Raw genomic sequence first — 19225 nt, forward strand, 5'->3', positions numbered from 1 at the left:
TTTGTAGTTGCTGAATGGGCTTATGGTCGAAGTGAGGAAGGGAGGGGCTTTTGCAAAGGAAGGTTCAGAAAGGGGTACTTCACTTGGCAGTTGATTTTTGGTCTCCGCTGTTGCTTAACCCCAGACGGGGTCTTTTTGTTGAAGCTAGGCTGCATCATTTTGTGAATACGTTGTGATAGCGACAATAGCCTCATGAGACTAACAGCCTTTTTTTCCGTATGTAGCTTTTATCGATGAACCTAGCAGTTGCCAATGAAGTCATCAATGAAGGGCGGTTGCTGAACTTGATCAGTAATGACACACAAAAGCTAGTTGATGCAGGGGGCAACTTCCATTTTGGTTAGTATCATCAATCTGGCAAAGCTTTTATCTTCTTTATCGGTCCATTTTCTGGCATAATTTTTACAAAACAGAGTGTCTTTGAACAAAGCAAGTGACTCTTTTAGCTCACTTGTCAAATGGACTTCTGCTGAAGCGAAGCGAGGGGCATGTACAAAGAAAAGTCACGAAAGTAGTGCGCTCCACTAGAAGAACAGGCCTAGAGACAAAGATGACTTGTTTGAAACGAATTTTAGGATAAGTTACAAATTGAAATGTTATTCAGAACACTGGGGTTCCTACATCTTGCTTTCAAGGCCGAGTATATTATCCTTAGTGAGGGACCAAGGTTTGGCTGATGTTGGAGCTTGTCCTCACAAGAAAAGATTTGTTCTCTTCCGTCACAGTTGGGGGTCGGGAAGCAGCACATCCTAGCCGTCTATCTGCTCGCCATTCTTGGCCGGAATTTCAGCCTGCAGCCAATTGATGATTGCCACATCAGCTGCCGTAAATTCCTGCAGCCTTTTCCAATCAACTGAATCCGCTTAGAGCATGAAATCAACGCCACATCAGCATGCGGAATGTCTCCACCTCCTGCCAACCCATGCATGCCATCTTAGCATTTGTCAGGATAATGCATAGTCAAATCTTTTTCCTGTTGATGTATCAACCTCTGATGCATCCACTGTGTGTCCTCCGTCCCGATTGTGATGGCCGGGAAAGGTCATGCAATGGCCATTCCCTGCAAAACTTGCTTCCACAATGGCTCCCGGCCACCACTGGACCCCTTGTGGTTGTCCGTTTTACAAGGAATGGCCACTACACGACCATTCCCTACCCCATAGGCATTGGATGAGCCCTGAGACTGCTCTCAAGCTCCATAGAGATAGTGAAGCCTGTCACCCTATGCTGCCAAAGACATTTTAATACGAAGCCTTTCAGGCATTGCTAACTGTTGGACTAGTTGTAGGAAACTTCCATTTTAGCCCTCGCAAAGTCATTTACTGGTTTTAAAGTTCCATGTGTGTCCATGGTTAATTTTTGAAGTTTTGTGACCAGAATGAGCTGTTTCTAAGTCTTAAGCTCGTTACCACGCTTTAAAATGGTTTACCTAGTTGTTTCCAGATATGTTTCCCTTTTCATGTGACTACTGGGAATGGTAATTTTTGGCTCATCACGCTACCTTGGTGTAATGATCTTCAGAGCATTGAATCTGGAGAGCAATGCTTGGGAGAATTCATTATTGCCCCCAAGCAATGTTCACACTCTCCGGCTATTCATCTGAGGTAGCCTCCCACCTAAAGGTGTGCATCCATGAGCCTCTGGCCACATGGTCCACATGCTCACTTTCTTTGGTCTGCATGTGCTCCAAAATTTCTGCAAAATGGCTTTATGAAATACTTGGTAAGAGCCCCATCCCGTCTGGTGCTTGAGGGGGTTCAAAGCTCTGCAAGTGCTAGGTGAAGCGGTCCTGCTGAAGGCTTACAGTGCCGCAGTTAGCCGCTCCAACCCCTGCAAAACTGTGCCCCAAAGCCAATTTTTATAGAGCATAGGCATTACACGAGCCCAAAATGGGAAAAAGCGATTCAAATCGTGGGCACAGGCTGCTGCGAGTAAATCAGATGCTGCCTAGCGCAAGTGTGCTCGTCACTATGGCACAACAGCTGCACTGTGTGTGACCGTGCAGGGAAGCTTCTGGCACATGAGATAACAATGCTCTGTAGCCCTTCGTTACGCTAGGGGGGACGGGGCTCTAATCATGATTCATCAAGTTGAGCCGCCTGATTAGAGGACGTACCCACGTGGTTTCAACATATTTAAAAAAGAAAAACAGGGCTTCATTATTGCTTCCTAAGCAATGCTCACACTCTACAGCTATTTATCTGAGCTAACCTCCCAACCATAGGTTTGCCTCCATGAGCCTCCAGCCACATGGTCCGCATGCTCACTTTCTGTGGTCTCCATGTGCTACAAAATTCCTGCAAAATTGACTTTATGAGATCCTTGACGATCATGATTCATCAAGTTGAGCCGCTTGATTAGAGGAGGTATCCACACGGTTTAAACAGAAATGAAGAATGAAAAACAGGGCTTCGTTAATTGTAGAACCAGCCATGCCTGCAATGCTGAAGCAAAGCTGGTCAGTACGACAAGGCATAAATCCATACAACTTTGGTGCAAGCCGGCACAACATTGTCCAAAAACGGGGGTATCCCTTATATAAACATGAGGGCAAGGCCGAAAATCACCGAAAATGTTTTAGGGTTTTGAATGTTTCGAGGTTTCTTAGCTTTTAAGAAGAAACATTTCATCCTTCAGCTAAGAAATGTGAAGATTTTGTTATTTTTTTTGTTTATAAATACAAGAAAATAATTAGACCTAATAATTTTAAAGTGGTTTTGTAGGCCTACTTGGAACTAGCTAGGTATTGGGTACTTAGAATGTCGTGAGAGGTTGTAAAGTTTAAGCACACCACAAGTTGAGAGACACAACTCAAACTCTAGTGAAGGCTGCAATTACGAAGAGAGAGTAGAGTTGTAGTGAACACACTTATTGGGAGGTACATACTCAAAAAAAGGGATTGCTAGACCTTTCTGGGAGCTACCGTGGGCAAATTGGGAAAACTGCAACAAATTGAAAAATTGGACAAGTTGCCCAATTCAGCGGTGGACGTCGCTAGGAACACTGTCAATTTGGGGAATTTGGAAAAGTGGAAGATTGAACAAAACTTTGGAGCAAGTTGCTTAACGAAACAAGGCCGTCACTAACTTGACGACGGCGGCACTGCCTGATCAGAGAGAGAGAGAGAGAGAGAGAGAGAGAGAGTTGCTTACAGAGAATTGCTTGACGAAACAAGGCCGTCACTAACTTGACGACTGCGGCACTGCCTGATCAGAGAGAGAGAGAGAGTTGCTTACAGAGAATTGCCTGAGACGAGAGCGACTGGAGAGAGTTTGCTACTGTCGGCTTTTGTAAAGTGCGTGCTATTTTTACTACAACAAGCATGGCTCCAAAGAATAGCATCTTAAAATAGCTTCAAAAAGCCTAAAAGTTGTGTACAACATTTCATAGGCACCACGCCTATATCACTGCAGGCAGTGCCGACAAGGTAGAAGTATATCAATTTATGGTCCAGATAGGATGAGGGAAAATACATGAGAGAGAGAGAAAAAGAGGAAGGAGGAGGAGGAGAAGAAGTAGAAAGAAGAGAGGGAGAAAGAAGAAAAAGGAGGGAAAGAAAAAGAAACAATAGAACATAGGAGAAGCAGAAGCGGAAAAGCAGTTGTGCAGTGGTTGAAGCCGCCCATGATCAGCGATATTCGCTTCAACCTCACAAACAATAGCTCAAGAAAAAAAAGTAAATTTTTAAAACATTTATAAGAAATCCTTGGCTGAAAAAAGATATAAACCCTCGTTTCTGAAACGTTTTAGGTGTTTCGAATTTCTGAGGTTTTTGAGCCCAGAAGCGTGTTTCTTGGTTACTTTGGTCTCTCTGCATGGTTACTGTTGAGATGATTCAAAGGCCAATCTAGCATAACAAGGATCTCACAAGCCATGCATGTGAGATATTGATCTAGTATTAAGTAAGTGTTTCCATCACTACAAGTGTAGCTCCATATTCTTCTCCAAAGACCTCATATGGCACCTGCATCTTTGTAATTATTATTGTTAAAAACCACATCTAACTGCTATAGAGAGTGCAAAGCGCAATGTCTATCTTTGGATGCCAGGAAAGGTGTTAATCTTGATAGTAGACCTGCCATCTTTGAGATGCGGACTGGGAATAATTAATTGAGGATAATAATGGCAAAGCTTGGGATAAGGTCCTTTGATTTAATTGAAATAGGATATACATGGGGTTGAATTCGCTATGGAAATAGGGTGTTGATGTATTTCATTTGCAAGTGATTGAGCACCTTCATTAGCCATAGTCCTGAATACTCTTCCCATGAGAGGTGGGTGGGGTGTGAGCCTCGAGAGTTAAAGGGGGAATAATTTTTTGGATCATGCAAGGTAATTGAGAGGTCAATGGAGCATCAGAAGTGACCATCGTTGGTATGAGTGCCCCAAGCAACCAAATTTGTGACGGGTGGGCACCACGTGCCAAGTGAAGAGATAGAAGTGAAACAGACTTTAGCGCTTCAAACACAACTGAAGAGAGAGAAATGAAATGAAAATGAAATGAATGTCATATTAACGTCTTCAAAAGGCCAGAGTGACCTATGAGACCAAACTGATACAAAAGTGGCGAATCTGTTACAATGTCTGAAAAGTGTGAAAGTGTGAAAATAAATGTGAAAAACTAAATACAAAGTAGCATTCTGGGTGTCTGGCTAGAATACTTCTAATCCTTTGTTGTAGTCTCCTCCAACGAAGTGTGCTTCTCCATCTCGGTCGTGGTCGTCTCGATTTCCTAAGCTCAATCGCCCTGTCAATGAGGGTGCCTTTGGTATGAATGTGAGTACTCCTTTGTGCTTGCTGCTGGCCTCTTGCTTCTCCTTCCATTCCTGCTTCTCTCGATCCGAAGAAATCTGTGATGTGCCTCTGAGGCTGTAGTGCTCTTTGTCTTCTCATTAGATTATCCTTGTGCCGATGTAGTTCCAGTAGGTACAAGCCTAAGCACCTGGTATAGAGAGAGAGAGAGAGAGAGAGAGAGAGAGAAGATCCACATGATAGACACGGAGTGGTAGAGTTTCACTCCCAGAGCAATGGCCCCAAAATCATGGCTCCCCTTTCTGTATTTCTTATATATTGCTCCACAAAGGTACAACTGTCGAGTGACTCGGTCTCTGCTTCCGCACACACTTGGAATGCCAGAGTAAGCCCCTAAGGCTCATATTTAACATTAGTTTTGTAATTGGCCACTCAAATGTCTAGAGACACTAAAGTGTCCTGTTTTTTTTTCCAACTTGTCATAATTATTTAGTGAAGCTAGAAATAAGTTTCATAGGCCATGCTCATTATCTAGGTAGGTTATGTGGTGAATATTGTAAGAAAATTTTGCTCGAGGAAAATCCTTGCTAAATTAAGATTTTTGTGATAAGTTTTAAGGTGAAATTTTTTTGTGAAAGTTTAGTGCAGTTTTGTCCAAGATTGTCATAAATTGCTTATAATTACTTAGCAAATATAGATTTTGTATAGGTTTGATTGTTTGTGAATGGAAATACACTTATTTTAACAAGAACTTAAATTGTGAAACTTAGTTCTTATTGCAAATATGTGCTACAGATAAAAAACCCAATTGTTGAAAATGTTGACAAAGAGCCAATATGTGGTCTTTCAAAGCCTCTTTTCCCAACATGATGAGGTTCTTGTGCAAAATCTAAGGTCTATATTATATCTATTGGTTAAAACCCATCAACAAGCATTTTTCAAGGTCTCAAACTCACTTACATCTTACATATCAAGCTCATTTTAGATATTTTACGTTGTAAGATTTATTGTAAAACAAGTATCCTAATAAAAAACCCAAGAAAGTGTGCTTAAAGTTTCCCCAGATGCATCTAAATTTTCACGCATGTAACTAGTATGAATAAGAAAGTTCAATGATAGATTCAATTTTGAGTCTAATCTCTCATGATTTAAAAATAAGAGTTTCAATAAGTGCAGTGCTGAGGATCCGATGTAATTCACCAAATGTGGCTTAGTTAAATATCAAATACTAATAATTGATACATACGTAGTATAAAAGAATGTAGAGTTGCATGAAAGACATGGTTTACTTTGTCAAGAATTGAATTCACAAAAGGTGCACATCAATCCCATACAACTTCACCTATTTAATTATTGTTAAAAAAGATTATTCTTTTGCATGAAGCTTGCAAAAATATGAAGCACTAACATAGATTATTGCATATATCTTGCTCATTTTTTTCTATGATTGAGTGATGCATTTTAAAGAAATGTCTGTTGTTGTTTTGTGCAAGTGGCTTTCATGAGTGTAATTCCATAAGAGTTCATGCTCAAAAATAACGAATTAAAACTTTAATAGATACTTTAGCTAGCATCTTTTAAGCTTAACAAAGGTTTTGGATGGCTTTTCTAGAATATTTTTTTTATAAAAAAAAGCAAGAAATAAGGATACTATAGTGTCCTTTTTATCAATCAAACTAGTGTTAGAGGTGAAATTCGAGCTTGTTTGTCAGAAGATTTTGAAGGTGCTCAGAACGCTTGGGAGGGGCAGGAACCTGCTACTGAAGCGCTCATTCCTGTTCAAGCTTTGATGGACCCAGTGGCGCAATATGCCTTAAATGCAGTTATTTTGTTCTTCACGGGCAAGATGTCTATTGTACAAGATGTGGGTCAATGGGTAGACTTTCTTCTTAAACGCCAAGCGGTTTGAGGTGTTTACTTCGGTGCCAGAGGATTCTATGAAGTTTTGTTGGCAGACACTGATGCATGTAATATGTTGCTTGAGTTGTCTCCGTTCTTTTAGATACTCAGATGACACATGTATTGTCGTGGGCCCTTACCAAGGACTATCAAAGTCTAATCCATCATAAGTGCCCGGTATGGGTGGAAATTCTCGATTTCCCACGCACTTGGCGCCACTTTCTTCCTATGCTTGCCTCACGTTTGGGGAAAGTAATTTTTCCTCCTGAGCTTGATGCCAATACAGATCGCTTTTGTGTGCTTTGGGATTATGGATGTTCCCACCCCTGAAGGTAGACCCTCTCATTGGGAAACGCCCTTTTAAGCTCAGATGGGGAAAATTTTCAAATTCATGTTTTTGTTGTGGAAAATTTGGTCACATGCAATCTGAATGTTCTGAGCCTATTTGCAACCCCCTCCTTCCGCTGTTCCTCAAATTGTGGTTTCTACTGAGAGAGAAGTCCCTCATCCCAGATCTGCCGTTGTTACGGCTTCTTCGTTGCCTGACGTTTTATCTGTGGATAAAGGCAAGGTCAAACCTACTGTTTCCCCCAATCCTCTCTGTAAAGGAAAGTCTGTGTCTACTCTTGAAACCAAAAACAAGGGGAAAAAGGTGGACTCAGCGGATGGATCTCCCTGGGTGACTCCCAAGAAAACTGTTAAGATGCGTTCGCAGCTCTCCTCTCGTAATTATGTACCTCTTGAAGTGAAATCTACGGGGGCAAAAACAAGGGGAAAAAGGTGGACTCGGCGGATGGATCTCCTTGTGGATAAAGGCAAGGTCAAACCTGCTGTTTCCCCCAATCCTCTCGGTAAAGGAAAGTCTGTGTCTACTCTTGAAACCAAAAACAAGGAGAAAAAGGTGGACTCGGCGGATGGATCTCCCTGGGTGACTCCCAAGAAAACTGTTAAGATGCGTTCGCAGCTCTCCTCTCGTACCTCTTGAAGTGAAATCTACGGGGCAAAAATCTCTTCCTTGTAATGATACTTGCACTCTTGAGGATGCATGGAATAAGGTGGTGCACCCTTATAGAGATGCCGTGGTTCATGGTACTTCTCAATCACTTGCAGGCTTTGTTGCCTCTGAGACAGGCATGCAGAACACAGTGGTTGAGTCACAGGTTGCTGATGTTGATGTGCTTATAGGCACGTCAACTTAGTCCCTTCCTTCCTTTGCCTATGTACATATCTCTTCAATGCATAGTTGTGCTAAATGCATTTCATATAATGTGCGTGGGTTATGTAACCCTGACAAATGGAGATTAACCTGGCACTATGTACATACATGTATGGCAGACATTGTGGTTTTGCAGGAGCATAATAAGCATGAATATGCTGGGCATTGCTCGTACTTTGCAGGGTACTGGATAGCATATGCTGGTTTGTCGGTTTTTTCGAGTGTTTTGATTATGGTTAGGCATGAGTTGCAGCCTGTTCTGGCGTATAATGATCTAGAGGGTCGTTGGATGGTGGTCCAATGCACGATCAATGGCCAGTTTATGAATTTGGTGGTGTCTATGTGTATACGGCCTACGACAACGAGCTGCATTGTGACGTGAGATATCTTCTTATCCATGGCTTTCCAATGCCCTGCTTTGTGGTGGTTTTAACAATGCACCCGCTTTATCGGATAACACCACAGGACATTCCCGCATGCTTAGCATAGAATTGCATGCTTGGACAGATCTTGTTGCATGCACACAGATGTTGGACTTGTGGACCCTCTTGCATCCTAATATTTCGGGGTACACTTTTCAACATAATGCCTTTTCTACATATCGTGCCAGATTAGATCGGTGGTATGCCCTCGGCATGCAACAATTTGATGAGTTTGTATGCGAAATGCGCATAGACCATTCTTTGCTTTTATCTGATCATACTCCTATTGTGATGCTGTTGCGCTATGGGCAACAACGCTCTGATCAACCACTTTCTAAGAAACGCATGCTGCACATCAACAATGCTTATCTTTCACATGAAGCATTCCGCAAGATGATTTATGATGTTATTCCCCCTTTAGTTGCTCAAATGTATCTTGATCCTGATGTTGCTTGGGTTCGCTTTGTTGTACGAGTACAGAGTGTAATTCAGGACTATGGTAAGCTATGGTAAGCAGTACATGTTTCAATTACGTGGTGATGTTGACGACGCCAAACATCTGTATCAATAGCTCCAACTCTTAGCTGACACACGTTCATTGTTAGAAAGTGAATTGATAGCCCTTTGTCAGGCCCGGGTGAGTTTGCAGCATAATGATAAACGAAAATTGGTTAAATGGCAGACTCGTGCTCGCCATTGAGCTTTTGTGGACAAGGGATGTGCCTCGAAACAGTTTTTTAAGCACTTGCATCATTCAATGGCTTCTCAAACTATTAAGTGGGTTATGTTCCGACCTGGAGTCTCTGGACAACCTCGAAGCGTGACCTTGCGGATGCCATGGTGTCACATTTTAGGAATGTTTTCGCCACCCCCCCCGCGGCATCTGCTGAAGTTATTAATGTACGCCAAATTTTGTTATCTACAGTGCATTCAATTGTCCTACCTCATGATGCTTTGGCCATGGAGGCGGATTTTACTGAAACTGAATTGCGCTCGGCATTTGCTCGCTCTTGGTAGATGGCGTTCGCTTGGTTGGGATGGGCTCATTGTGGAATTTTTCATCGCCTTTTGGGAGCCTCTGAAAGAACCTTTGCTTTACATGATGAACATTGCATGGGCGAAGCAGTGTTTGCCGATGTCTTGGAAAGAGGGTTTGCTGAAGTTATTGCCAAAACAAGTGCTTTGTGAGCAGTTCTCGCATTGGGGCTGATAACTCTTATGCCAGTTATATATAAAATCTTGGCTAAAATCATTGTGAACCGTATCAAGGAACCTCTTATGGCTGGTATCCATTCCGTGTAGTATGGCTTTATTCCTTGTCGCCAGATTTTGGATAATCTGGCTAATGTATTGATTGGATTGGAATATGCAAAGTATACCCAGCATGATGTTCTTGTGATGCAGGTGGACACTGAAAAGGCTTTCGATATGGTACAATGGGATTTCATTGCCGTCGCGATGCGGGCCCTTGGATTTGGTCCTAAGATGGATAATGTGGTATACTTCTTGTATGACCACAGTACATCTTCAGGCCTCCTTGATGGGGAGCTGTTAGAACCTTGGCCTCTTGGATGCTCTATGAGACAGGGTTGCCCGCTTAGCGCCTTGTTATATGCTATTGCCACCCATCCCTTGTTATTGTATTTGGATCATTTGATTTCGCTAGGTCGTCTTCATGGGCTGAAATTACCCACTGGCAAAGACTTCGCAGGGCAGGCCTATGCTGACGATTCGTTGTTCATGCCCCGCAATAACCAGGATGATGTGCGTAAAATTATGCAGGCATTGGATACATTTGGCTTGGCAGTAGGCCTTAAGGTTAACTTTCACAAATCTAAACTCCTACCTTCGGATGTTTGTGACTGGCATCGTCTTCTGTGGCCTGGTGAGATTCTTGATCCGCAGGTGGTGGTCAGGCACTTAGAATACCCTATCGGCTGGCAAGTAACCAATACACAACAAATTGATTGGGTTATGCACGGACTGAATGTCAAATTGTACTATTGGAAACTGTCTACATGGCCGCTACATGTTCGACTTCATATTCTGCAAAGTATCATGATGACATATGTTCAATTTTACTTGCCGTTGTTGCATTGGCCTCGCTCCCGTCTCTCATTGCTTATGTCCAATATTGTATCTCACTTGTGGTGCAGTAGTACTCGTAAGAAAGGCCTCCGTTTGTTAGCAATGGAGAAACTTTGCACTCCGAAGCGTCTTGGGGGGACTGAATATTTTGGACCTTCGACGCCATGCATTGGCAAGGAAGGCTATGTTATTACCTACCCTTGTGTGGCAATCTCAGCCTTGGACAGTTATGGTCGCTGATCTCTGTCGGCACGCTACCACTCCTGCTTTTGGTCGTTGGCAGACTTCCCTTTGGGAGATCGTGTTTGGCAAGATGGATGGTCATGTTCCTGGTTGCTTATTCACCTCTGCCTTGCTCTCCGCTTGGAAAGTTGTTACGGATCATCTCTACTGGCATGGTAGGCCGCAAGCAGATGGCAATTCCTTGCGTTTGGAAAGCATTCATTGGAGTAAGGTGTTTTCTCTCACCCTGGTTGATCACTCGCCTTGTCAAGCCTACTTTGTCTCTGGTCGTGGCATATGCACAGTGGATGATGTGGTGGATTCATCTGGGAATTTGCTTACCTTTTCTCAGGCAGCAGCACGCTTTGAGTTGGGCATGCATTATCGTCAGATTTGGCGCCTGCTTCAGCTTATGACTGTTGATTTTCTCCCTATTCAGCCGTTGGCAGGTTGTTGTCGTATGCAGGATTGGACTCTATGGGATACTCCTATGGATGCAATTTCTGCCCGACATATCTATGCTTCTCTTGTGCAAGACTGTTGGCTGGCTGATCACTGTAATGCGCTCTGGGCTTTGCACAAATCTGAACGATGGTGGAGACAGGCTCTCACTGCGATTTGGAAGTCTTGCTTGCCTCTTAAGGAGCGTCTGTTTATTTGGCGTTGTTTGTTGGGAGTTCTTCCCGTTGGAACTCTCATTGCAGCGGGTCACATTAGCTCCTCTCGTTGTGTCAGCTGCCTCGCTGTTGATGAGAATGCCAGACATCTGCTTTGGGATTGTCGCTGCACTAGGACATTCCTTCGATGCGTTTCTGCTTGTATGAATCTTCGATTTCCCTCGGCAGTTTTCCACAAACGTTTCTGGCTTTTTGGCATTCTTCCAACTTCCCTCCAGCGTTTTGCCATCTTCTTCATGTGGGTCAGATTTTAGTCGCTATGGTCTCTGTGGCACCATTGCAATCTCCGTATGTTTCACCGTCGTGAGACGGACCCTTTTCCATCCTTCAAGATTTCGTTGAGGCAATCGTTACATTTTGCCTTTGACACTGGGGACATATCCTTGGAAATCTTGCAACTCTTCTATGTTTGCTTTTAGCGATTTTACATCGCAGAACACAGTTGTGTTCTTCCCCTTGTATCTGATCCTTTTGGTGGGTTTTCCTCGGTTTGAGGTTTCCCACTTGTAAATTAATCAAATCAGATTTACAAAAAAGTTAGAGGCCCTTTGCCCCAAAAACAATTGCTATGAAAAGCTAGGCCCCTCAAAGCTCTTAGGTCCAAGGCTTGGTGTCCAAAAGCAATTCCGGAATTTGCGGTTGTTCGTGTAGCCCTCTTCCACGTCAGCATGGATCTCCACAAAATGCGGGCTGGTTTGTACACGTTGCCACATCATCAATTTTTAGGGTTTGCTTGAGTTCTCGACCGGTAGTCCAATGTTGGGTTCTTTAGGTTCCCTAACACGTCACCAACTTTGTAACAAAATCCTTTTAATTTGAGAAGAAACACTAATGTTGAAGCCCTTTTGACTCCCAAAAGCCATGTTTCGGCTAAGAACAAAGGAAAGTCTGGTCGATACAATTCATGGCTTAGCTGATGCTACCATCTTGGTGAAGAATGCGTGGAGTAATTCCTCTGTTCTATTGATCCTCTCCAACTAGGTCTTAAGTCTCCTTGGAACTCTCAATAGTCACCGCATCAATACTTTGGTGGATAGTGGATGCTCCAATAACTTGTTCATTACCAACTTAGTCTCTTAGCTATATGACATGCACTTAGTAGTTGAGATACTAAGTTGGTAATGAACAAGTTCTTGGAGCATCCACTATCCACCAAAGTATTGATGCGGTGACTATTGAGAGTTCCAAGGAGACTTAAGACCTAATTGGAGAGGGTCAATAGAACAGAGGAATCACTCAAATGAATCGTTTTTAACATGTGTTAGCAATTGCAATTTTTCTTTGAAGATGACGAAGATAATCTGGATTTTGAAGCTATTGCTTTTGTCCCAATATGATATGATTCTTGATCAGCAGTGGTTGGTCCAGCATGATTCATTAGCTTTCGAGAACATACTTATAGTCTATCCAAAGATGGACATGAGATGTTTTTACAAGGAGTCACGTGATGGAAGAAAACAATGAAGCAATAGCAATTGATATTCCCTTGAAGGACGAAGATATGGTTGCAGACTTTGAAAATGCTCCGCTTTCTTTGATGCACTTGATGTTCCAATTGCAAACTCTGAAGTTTCAAAGTTTGAAGACGATTTTGACAAATTTTAACATAATCTGACAAATTTTGGGATACATTATCTGAACATAATTGGTGTCCTCCTTTGAAATCCTCTTCATTGGAGACTTTTTCTCAAGTGATTCCAATAGATGTAAGTGTTCTTTTTACTTTGCAACAACACGATTCTGAGCTTCAACTCATAAACCCCATGGTCTCTTTAGCGGAATACTCTCCTAACACAATCAACCTCTTGAAGCCAAATTTAGTCAAGAAGTTTGTGAGTGATGCAACGACATGGGATTCAGCAATAAATGCAAAGCGGTTCAATTAGAAGCAAAAGTCAAGACAGAAGCTTAAGAAACTTAAAGTTTCATATGGCTCGAAGAATAAAGATCTAGATGTAGTGGTTTTTCAGAATTTTATCAACAGCAGAAGTCATTTATTTGATCAAGGCTCTCATTTCAAATGCAAAAGGATGTCACGATTCGTGGATGTTATTACATTAGCTTCTTAGGTCATAGTTCATCATCGATGAATGGCTAGCCAAAGAGACTCCTAGCCTCAGCTGTTCACGGCTCTTCCCCAAAGGACATGTCTCTTCACCGAATTGCCACTCCTTGGACGATTGGCCATGTTGCTTTGTTAATCGGTTGTGCCGCGTTATCGATCACTTGCAGCTCTTCACCAAAAGGATGCATCTATTAGCCTAAAGACATGTCTATTGAAGGAGTACGAGCGGAAGTGCGACGCGAGAGAGAGTGCGAGAAGAAGAGCACGACGATATGGTGAACTCGCTCTACTGTAATGTGTAGAGCATAGTGAGTTCTTATTAGGTTTTAACAAAAGAATATGTGTACATACCTGGCGGCCCGCCCACTTACCTGGGCGACCACATTGGGCTTTATACCCCAACAACCTCCCACTTAAAGTACAATGTGGTACTTTAAGTGTGAGAGAAGCTACTATACAAGCTAATATACAAGAGATGTATACAAGTGATGTACTACCCTACACCTAACTGATTGCGAAAATGCGCAAAGCTCTCTGAGGGAAGTCCTTTTGTAAGTAGATCAGCAGGATTTTCTGTGGTGTGAACTTTGACAAGCTGAAGTTGCTTATCCTCGAGCATTTCCCTGATGAAATGATACTTCACATCCACATGCTTTGTCTTTGAGTGATAAACTGGATTGCAAGCCAATTGTATAGCACTTTGTCTATCACAATATAACACAGGCATCTCTTCTTTGATTCCCAAATCTGTTACTAGTCGATTAAGCCAAATTGATTCTTTGCATGCCTCTGATGCTGCAACATATTCAGCCTCTGTAGTAGACTGAGTAACACAATCTTGTAATCTAGAACGCCATGATACTGCTCCACCAGCCAATGTAAAGACATACCTTGACGTAGACCTTCGGTTGTCTAAGTCACCTGCATAATCTGAGTCTGTAAAACCCTTTACACTTAGCTCCTGACTCCCATAGCATATACGCATACTCTTTGTAGCTTTTAGGTATCTCAATATTCCTTTCACTGCCTCCCAATGTTTCTTGCCTGGGTTTGACATGTATCGACTTACTACTCCGACTGCAAATGCAATGTCTGGGCGAGTAGCAATCATTGCATACATCAAACTACCCACTGCAAACGCATATGGAATCTTATCCATTTCAGCCTGTTCTTCCTCAGACACAGGACAATCTTGTTTGCTAAGTTTCACATATGGTGGCAATGGAAGACTCAGTGCCTTTCCCTTCTCCATATTGAAACGTTGCAAAACCTTGTCAATATACTCTGTTTGAGATAACCAAATCAACGTCTTTGATCTGTCTCTCTCAATGCGCATACCAAGTATATGACTTGCCTCACCCATGTCTTTCATGTCAAACGATTTTGCCATCTTTGACTTCAAAGCTGAAATTTCTTCCAAGTGCTTGCCAGCAATCAACATGTCATCCACATACAAAATAAGGATCAGCCAACTACCATCCTTAGCCTTCTTTGTATATAGACAGTGATCGAACTCACTACGTTTTTAGCCTTGAGAAAGCATAAACTTGTGGAATTTATGGTACCATGCCCTCGGTGATTGTTTTAAGCCATAAAGACTCTTTAACAACTGGCATACCCAATCTTCCTTGCCTTTCTCAACAAACCCTTCTGGCTGCTGCATGTAAATTTCCACATCTAAATCACCATGCAAGAATGCTGTCTTGACATCCATTTGGTGCAACACCAAATCTAATATGGCAACCAATGCAAGAAAGCATCTCAATGTAGTCATCTTGACCACCGGAGAGAAGACTTCATCAAAGTCAATGCCTTGTTCTTGCTTAAAGCCCTTGGCAACAAGCCTTGCTTTGTACTTTGGCTGACTATCATGAGCGGTGATCTTATACCTGTAAACCCATTTACAAGGTAGAGCCTTTTTGCCCCGTGGTAATTTAACTAGCTTCCATGTCTGGTTTTTATGCAGAGCTGTCATCTCTGACTGCATGGCCAATTTCCAATTCCCGGAGTCCTTCATTTGCACTGCTTCCTTGTAACATGAAGGCTCATTGCAATCAGTCAACATGACATAGTTCATAGATGGAACAAACCTATCAGGAGGTCGCGTGACACGTCCAAATCTACGCACAATAGGTGGCTCAGGCTCAACCACAACCTGTGGTTCCACTCTATCCTGTCCTTGCTCCTCTTGAGCCCTGACATTTTGTCTTGCACGTGCAGGTCCATCTTCTTGGAAGACAACTCTTCTAATCTCCTCAACCCTCTCTGGTTTAGAAGGATATTTGGATTCATTAAAGTGAACATCAATGCTGCGGACAACCTTTCTGGATTCGGGATCCCAAAGTCTGTACCCCATCTCACCAGAATTACCATAGCCTAGAAAGATGCACTTTCTACTCTTTGGCTCAAGTTTGTTCCTAAATTCCTTTGGAACGTGAGTATATGCCTCACAGCCAAAGACTCTGAGATGCTTGTATGAGGGCATTTTGCCTGACCATACCATCTCTGGCACTGAATCCTTTTGCAAAACCTTGCTAGGAGATCTATTTACAAGATGAACAGCTGTTGATACAGCTTCAGCCCAAAACCCATTTGGCAGCTGTACATTAGACAACATACTTCTGACCTTCTCTTGTATGGTCCTATTCATCCTCTCAGCAACACCATTTTGAGGAGGATTGTAAGGAGCAGTAAGTTCACGTTTTATACCTTTTGACTCACAAAAGTCCTGAAAGGCCTTTGAAACATACTCTCCACCATTGTTAGTGCGTAAGCATTTAAGCTTCTTGCCACTCTGATTCTCCACAAGTGTCACAAACGTTTTGAAAACACTAAACGCTTCATCCTTGTGCTTGAGAAAGTAAACCCTTACTTTCCTCGAGTAATCATCTATAAATGTCATAAAGTAAGAAGCTCCCCCTAGAGATAGGTTAGGGATAGGTCCACACAAATCACTATGAACAAGTGCCAACTGTGTATCTCTTCTATTGCTTCTATGCTTATGTGGCTGCTGTGTTTGCTTACCATACAGACAATGTTCACAGAATTCAAAATCATTAAATGAAAAAGCCAGGAAAATAACCAGAATGAGACAAGATTTCCATTCCCTTCTTGGACATATGTCCTAACCGGCTATGCCACAAAGAAACGTTCGGCTGCTCGGTTACATTGATTACATTTTTAGAGACATTTGATACATAAATCATGTAAAGTCCTCCAGACTTTACTCCATGTGCTACTGTCATAGAACCCTTGGATATCTTCCACATGTTCTGTCCAAAAGTGGTGACGTAGCCAGTATCATCAAGTAAACCTGTGCTGAGCAAGCTCTTTGTAATTGCGGGAACATGTCTCACATTCTTGAGCGTGAAAGAAGAGCCATTCTGAAACTTCAATTGAACATCTCCAACATCTAAGATCTCACATGTCTGCCCATTGCCTAGCCGAACATGATCTTTAGTGGTCACATAAGAAGTAAACCACTCCTTGTTTGGAGACACATGAAGTGTTGCCCCTGAGTCTATAATCCAGTCACTCAGTGCATTTCCATCAGATGCTGTAAGAAGAGCTGAGTCCATTGTATTCTTCAAGAAGTAGATGTCTCCTGACACTAGACTGTCATCCTCTGCAACAGTGTTTATCACATTTATTTCTTGAATCTTCACTGAGGACTTGGTCTTCTCACCATGGTCTTCAGCTTTCTCTTTGCCTTTTTCTGCTTTCCATTCTCTGCAGTCTCTTTTCATGTGACCCTTCTTGCCACAATGGTAGCATTCTATGTCACTCTTGCCTTTAGCACTGCGGGACTTGCTACGAGACTGATTCCTCTTTCCACCTTTGTACTTTTCTTTGGTCCTTCCCCTGACAACTAAGGCTGTTCCTTTGCCTTTGTCCATTGTCTTTCTATTGGTTTCTTCAGTAAGTAGACTTCCTTCTACACCTGCTATGTTCAAACCATCTGGAGGTGTAGAATTACTCAAAGCTGTGTGAAAAGTGTCCCAACTTTCCGGCAAGGTGATCAACAGGAACATAGCTCTAACAAGTTCATCAAACTTGACATCTTGAGTTGACAACTGACTATAGATTGTGTTGAATTCATTCAGATGATTGGACATAGGTGTCCCTTCTTTCATCTTCAAGTCAACAAGCTTCTTAAGCTAGTATACCTGTGAAGCTGCACTCTGCTTCTCATAAAGATCACTCAGCTTTAACCATGCTTGATAAGCCGACATCTCGTCTGCTACATTGAAGTAAACGCTTTCTGCCAAAGTCAGCATAATGGTAGAAAGTGTCAATTCATCCATTTCGCTGCATTCATCTTCGTCCATATCTTCTGGTTTTATCTCCTTGAGCTTTATAGGTTTTATCTGCTTCTTTTGTACCAACACGTGCCAAATCTGCATCTTCCACAATGGGAAATTGGTTCCATCCAGCTTCTTGATATTGTAAAGAGCAGTGTCCTGTGATCCAGCCATAGCTACGCTTCACAGTAGTTTACTTTCCTGGGAAAAATTCGGCAGAGTTTCCCCTGTAAACTGACCTCTGAACCAATATCAACCTGTCAAATGAACCAAGAAAGCTTCAGATTCTGCATAAATTTCGGCAGAGTCTCCTTTGTAAAATGGCTCTGGTGTACTCAAAAACAGACCAAAAAACAGCTCAAAAACACTGTCTCTTTGACACTCTAAGCTGTGGGTAAACCTGTCCTGCACCTGTACTGTCTCTGACTGTCCTGTCACTGTCCTGTAAGCATAGACTGCAACAATGCCTCCATGGCAGTAAAGCAAAGATGCAATCCCAACTGTCTAACTCACAGTCAATACATCCTAGCTGCCTATCTAAGGGTGCTCGAGGGATCGCTCCAAGACCTGTATCACCGAAAGGATCTCAACATTCGAGAATCCCCCAGCTCAATAAAACCTCACTCGACCCTCAACAAAGGCTGCAGTAAATCTGACAGTACATAGACTTCCCACAAAGTCATACATCCACAAATTTTCCACTGTATGTTGTAACCGCTGCGGCGGTTGTTTGCTGCGTGACTCACAGCCAACAAACCCTCAACAGACATACATCATCTCTGACAATACATCCCATGTGGAAGTACCTGCAATGTCAGGATGAAATCTAGGATGAAATCTGGAATATCAAGCAGCAAACACAAGCTACCTGATGAACTAGTGGATGTCGCCTACAGTCTGTGTGTAGATGCACCCGTGTCGTATGTGACACGCCTCCAAGAACTGTGAGCCGTCCTTCGATGTGTAGACAGCCACAAATCAACACTCTGGGAGTGTCGATATCCTCAGCACTTGCAGTCGTAGGCCGAAAACCCCAAATTTGCAGAGTCGGATCTGTACCCGCTGAGACCACGTAGTCGAAAATGGCCTGCGCAGAAGTTTGTCGAAGCCGAACGGTGACCGAGATGACCTCATAATGAAATTCTGAGCACACCGAAATCCTACGGGCTCACCCACAAGATTTGGGGCCGTGTCTTTGCCTGTCGAATTTCACTCCAATTTGAGCTGGTGACTCTAGCCTCCTGCAGCGCTGCCCCGAGCCTCGATCTGAGCTCTGATACCAGTTGAAGGAGTACGAGCGGAAGCACGACGCGAGAGAGAGTGCGAGAAGAAGAGCACGACGATATGGTGAACTCGCTCTACTGTAATGTGTAGAGCATAGTGAGTTCTTATTAGGTTTTAACAAAAGAATATGTGTACATACCTGGCGGCCCGCCCACTTACCTGGGTGACCACATTGGGCTTTATACCCCAACATCTATTTATGGTTGGATGTGTCTCTTTAGATGTTTGTGTCTTCGTCTCCTTTATAAGGAATGACACAATATGAGGTCATCTGAGTTCTCAATGTCTGAGTCTCTTAG

General features: G+C 42.8%; 2 protein-coding genes across 9 annotated transcripts in view; one reads left to right on the plus strand and one right to left on the minus strand.

Annotated features, from left to right (window-relative positions):
- Positions 1 to 2553, minus strand: part of LOC147430218 (uncharacterized) — a 43572-nt gene extending 41019 nt beyond the window's left edge. For both annotated transcript variants that reach the window (XM_086494717.1, XM_086494718.1), the window contains exon 1: positions 2212 to 2553. Coding sequence is in view for 1 of the 2 variants with exons in the window: in XM_086494718.1 (XP_086350844.1) it covers positions 2212 to 2236 (25 nt within the window). In the remaining variant the exon portion in view is untranslated. The remainder of the gene's footprint in view (positions 1 to 2211) is intronic.
- Positions 1 to 19225, plus strand: part of LOC147430217 (uncharacterized) — a 124133-nt gene that overhangs the window by 84879 nt on the left and 20029 nt on the right. For all 7 annotated transcript variants that reach the window (XM_086494709.1, XM_086494710.1, XM_086494713.1 and 4 more), the window contains exon 4: positions 225 to 339. In XM_086494709.1, coding sequence (XP_086350835.1) covers positions 225 to 339 — 115 coding nt within the window. The remainder of the gene's footprint in view (positions 1 to 224; positions 340 to 19225) is intronic.

The sequence above is a fragment of the Adiantum capillus-veneris genome, chromosome 22, assembly GCF_014529385.1.
Source record: "Adiantum capillus-veneris isolate H3 chromosome 22, ASM1452938v2, whole genome shotgun sequence".
In the NCBI taxonomy this organism is placed as follows: domain Eukaryota; kingdom Viridiplantae; phylum Streptophyta; class Polypodiopsida; order Polypodiales; family Pteridaceae; genus Adiantum; species Adiantum capillus-veneris.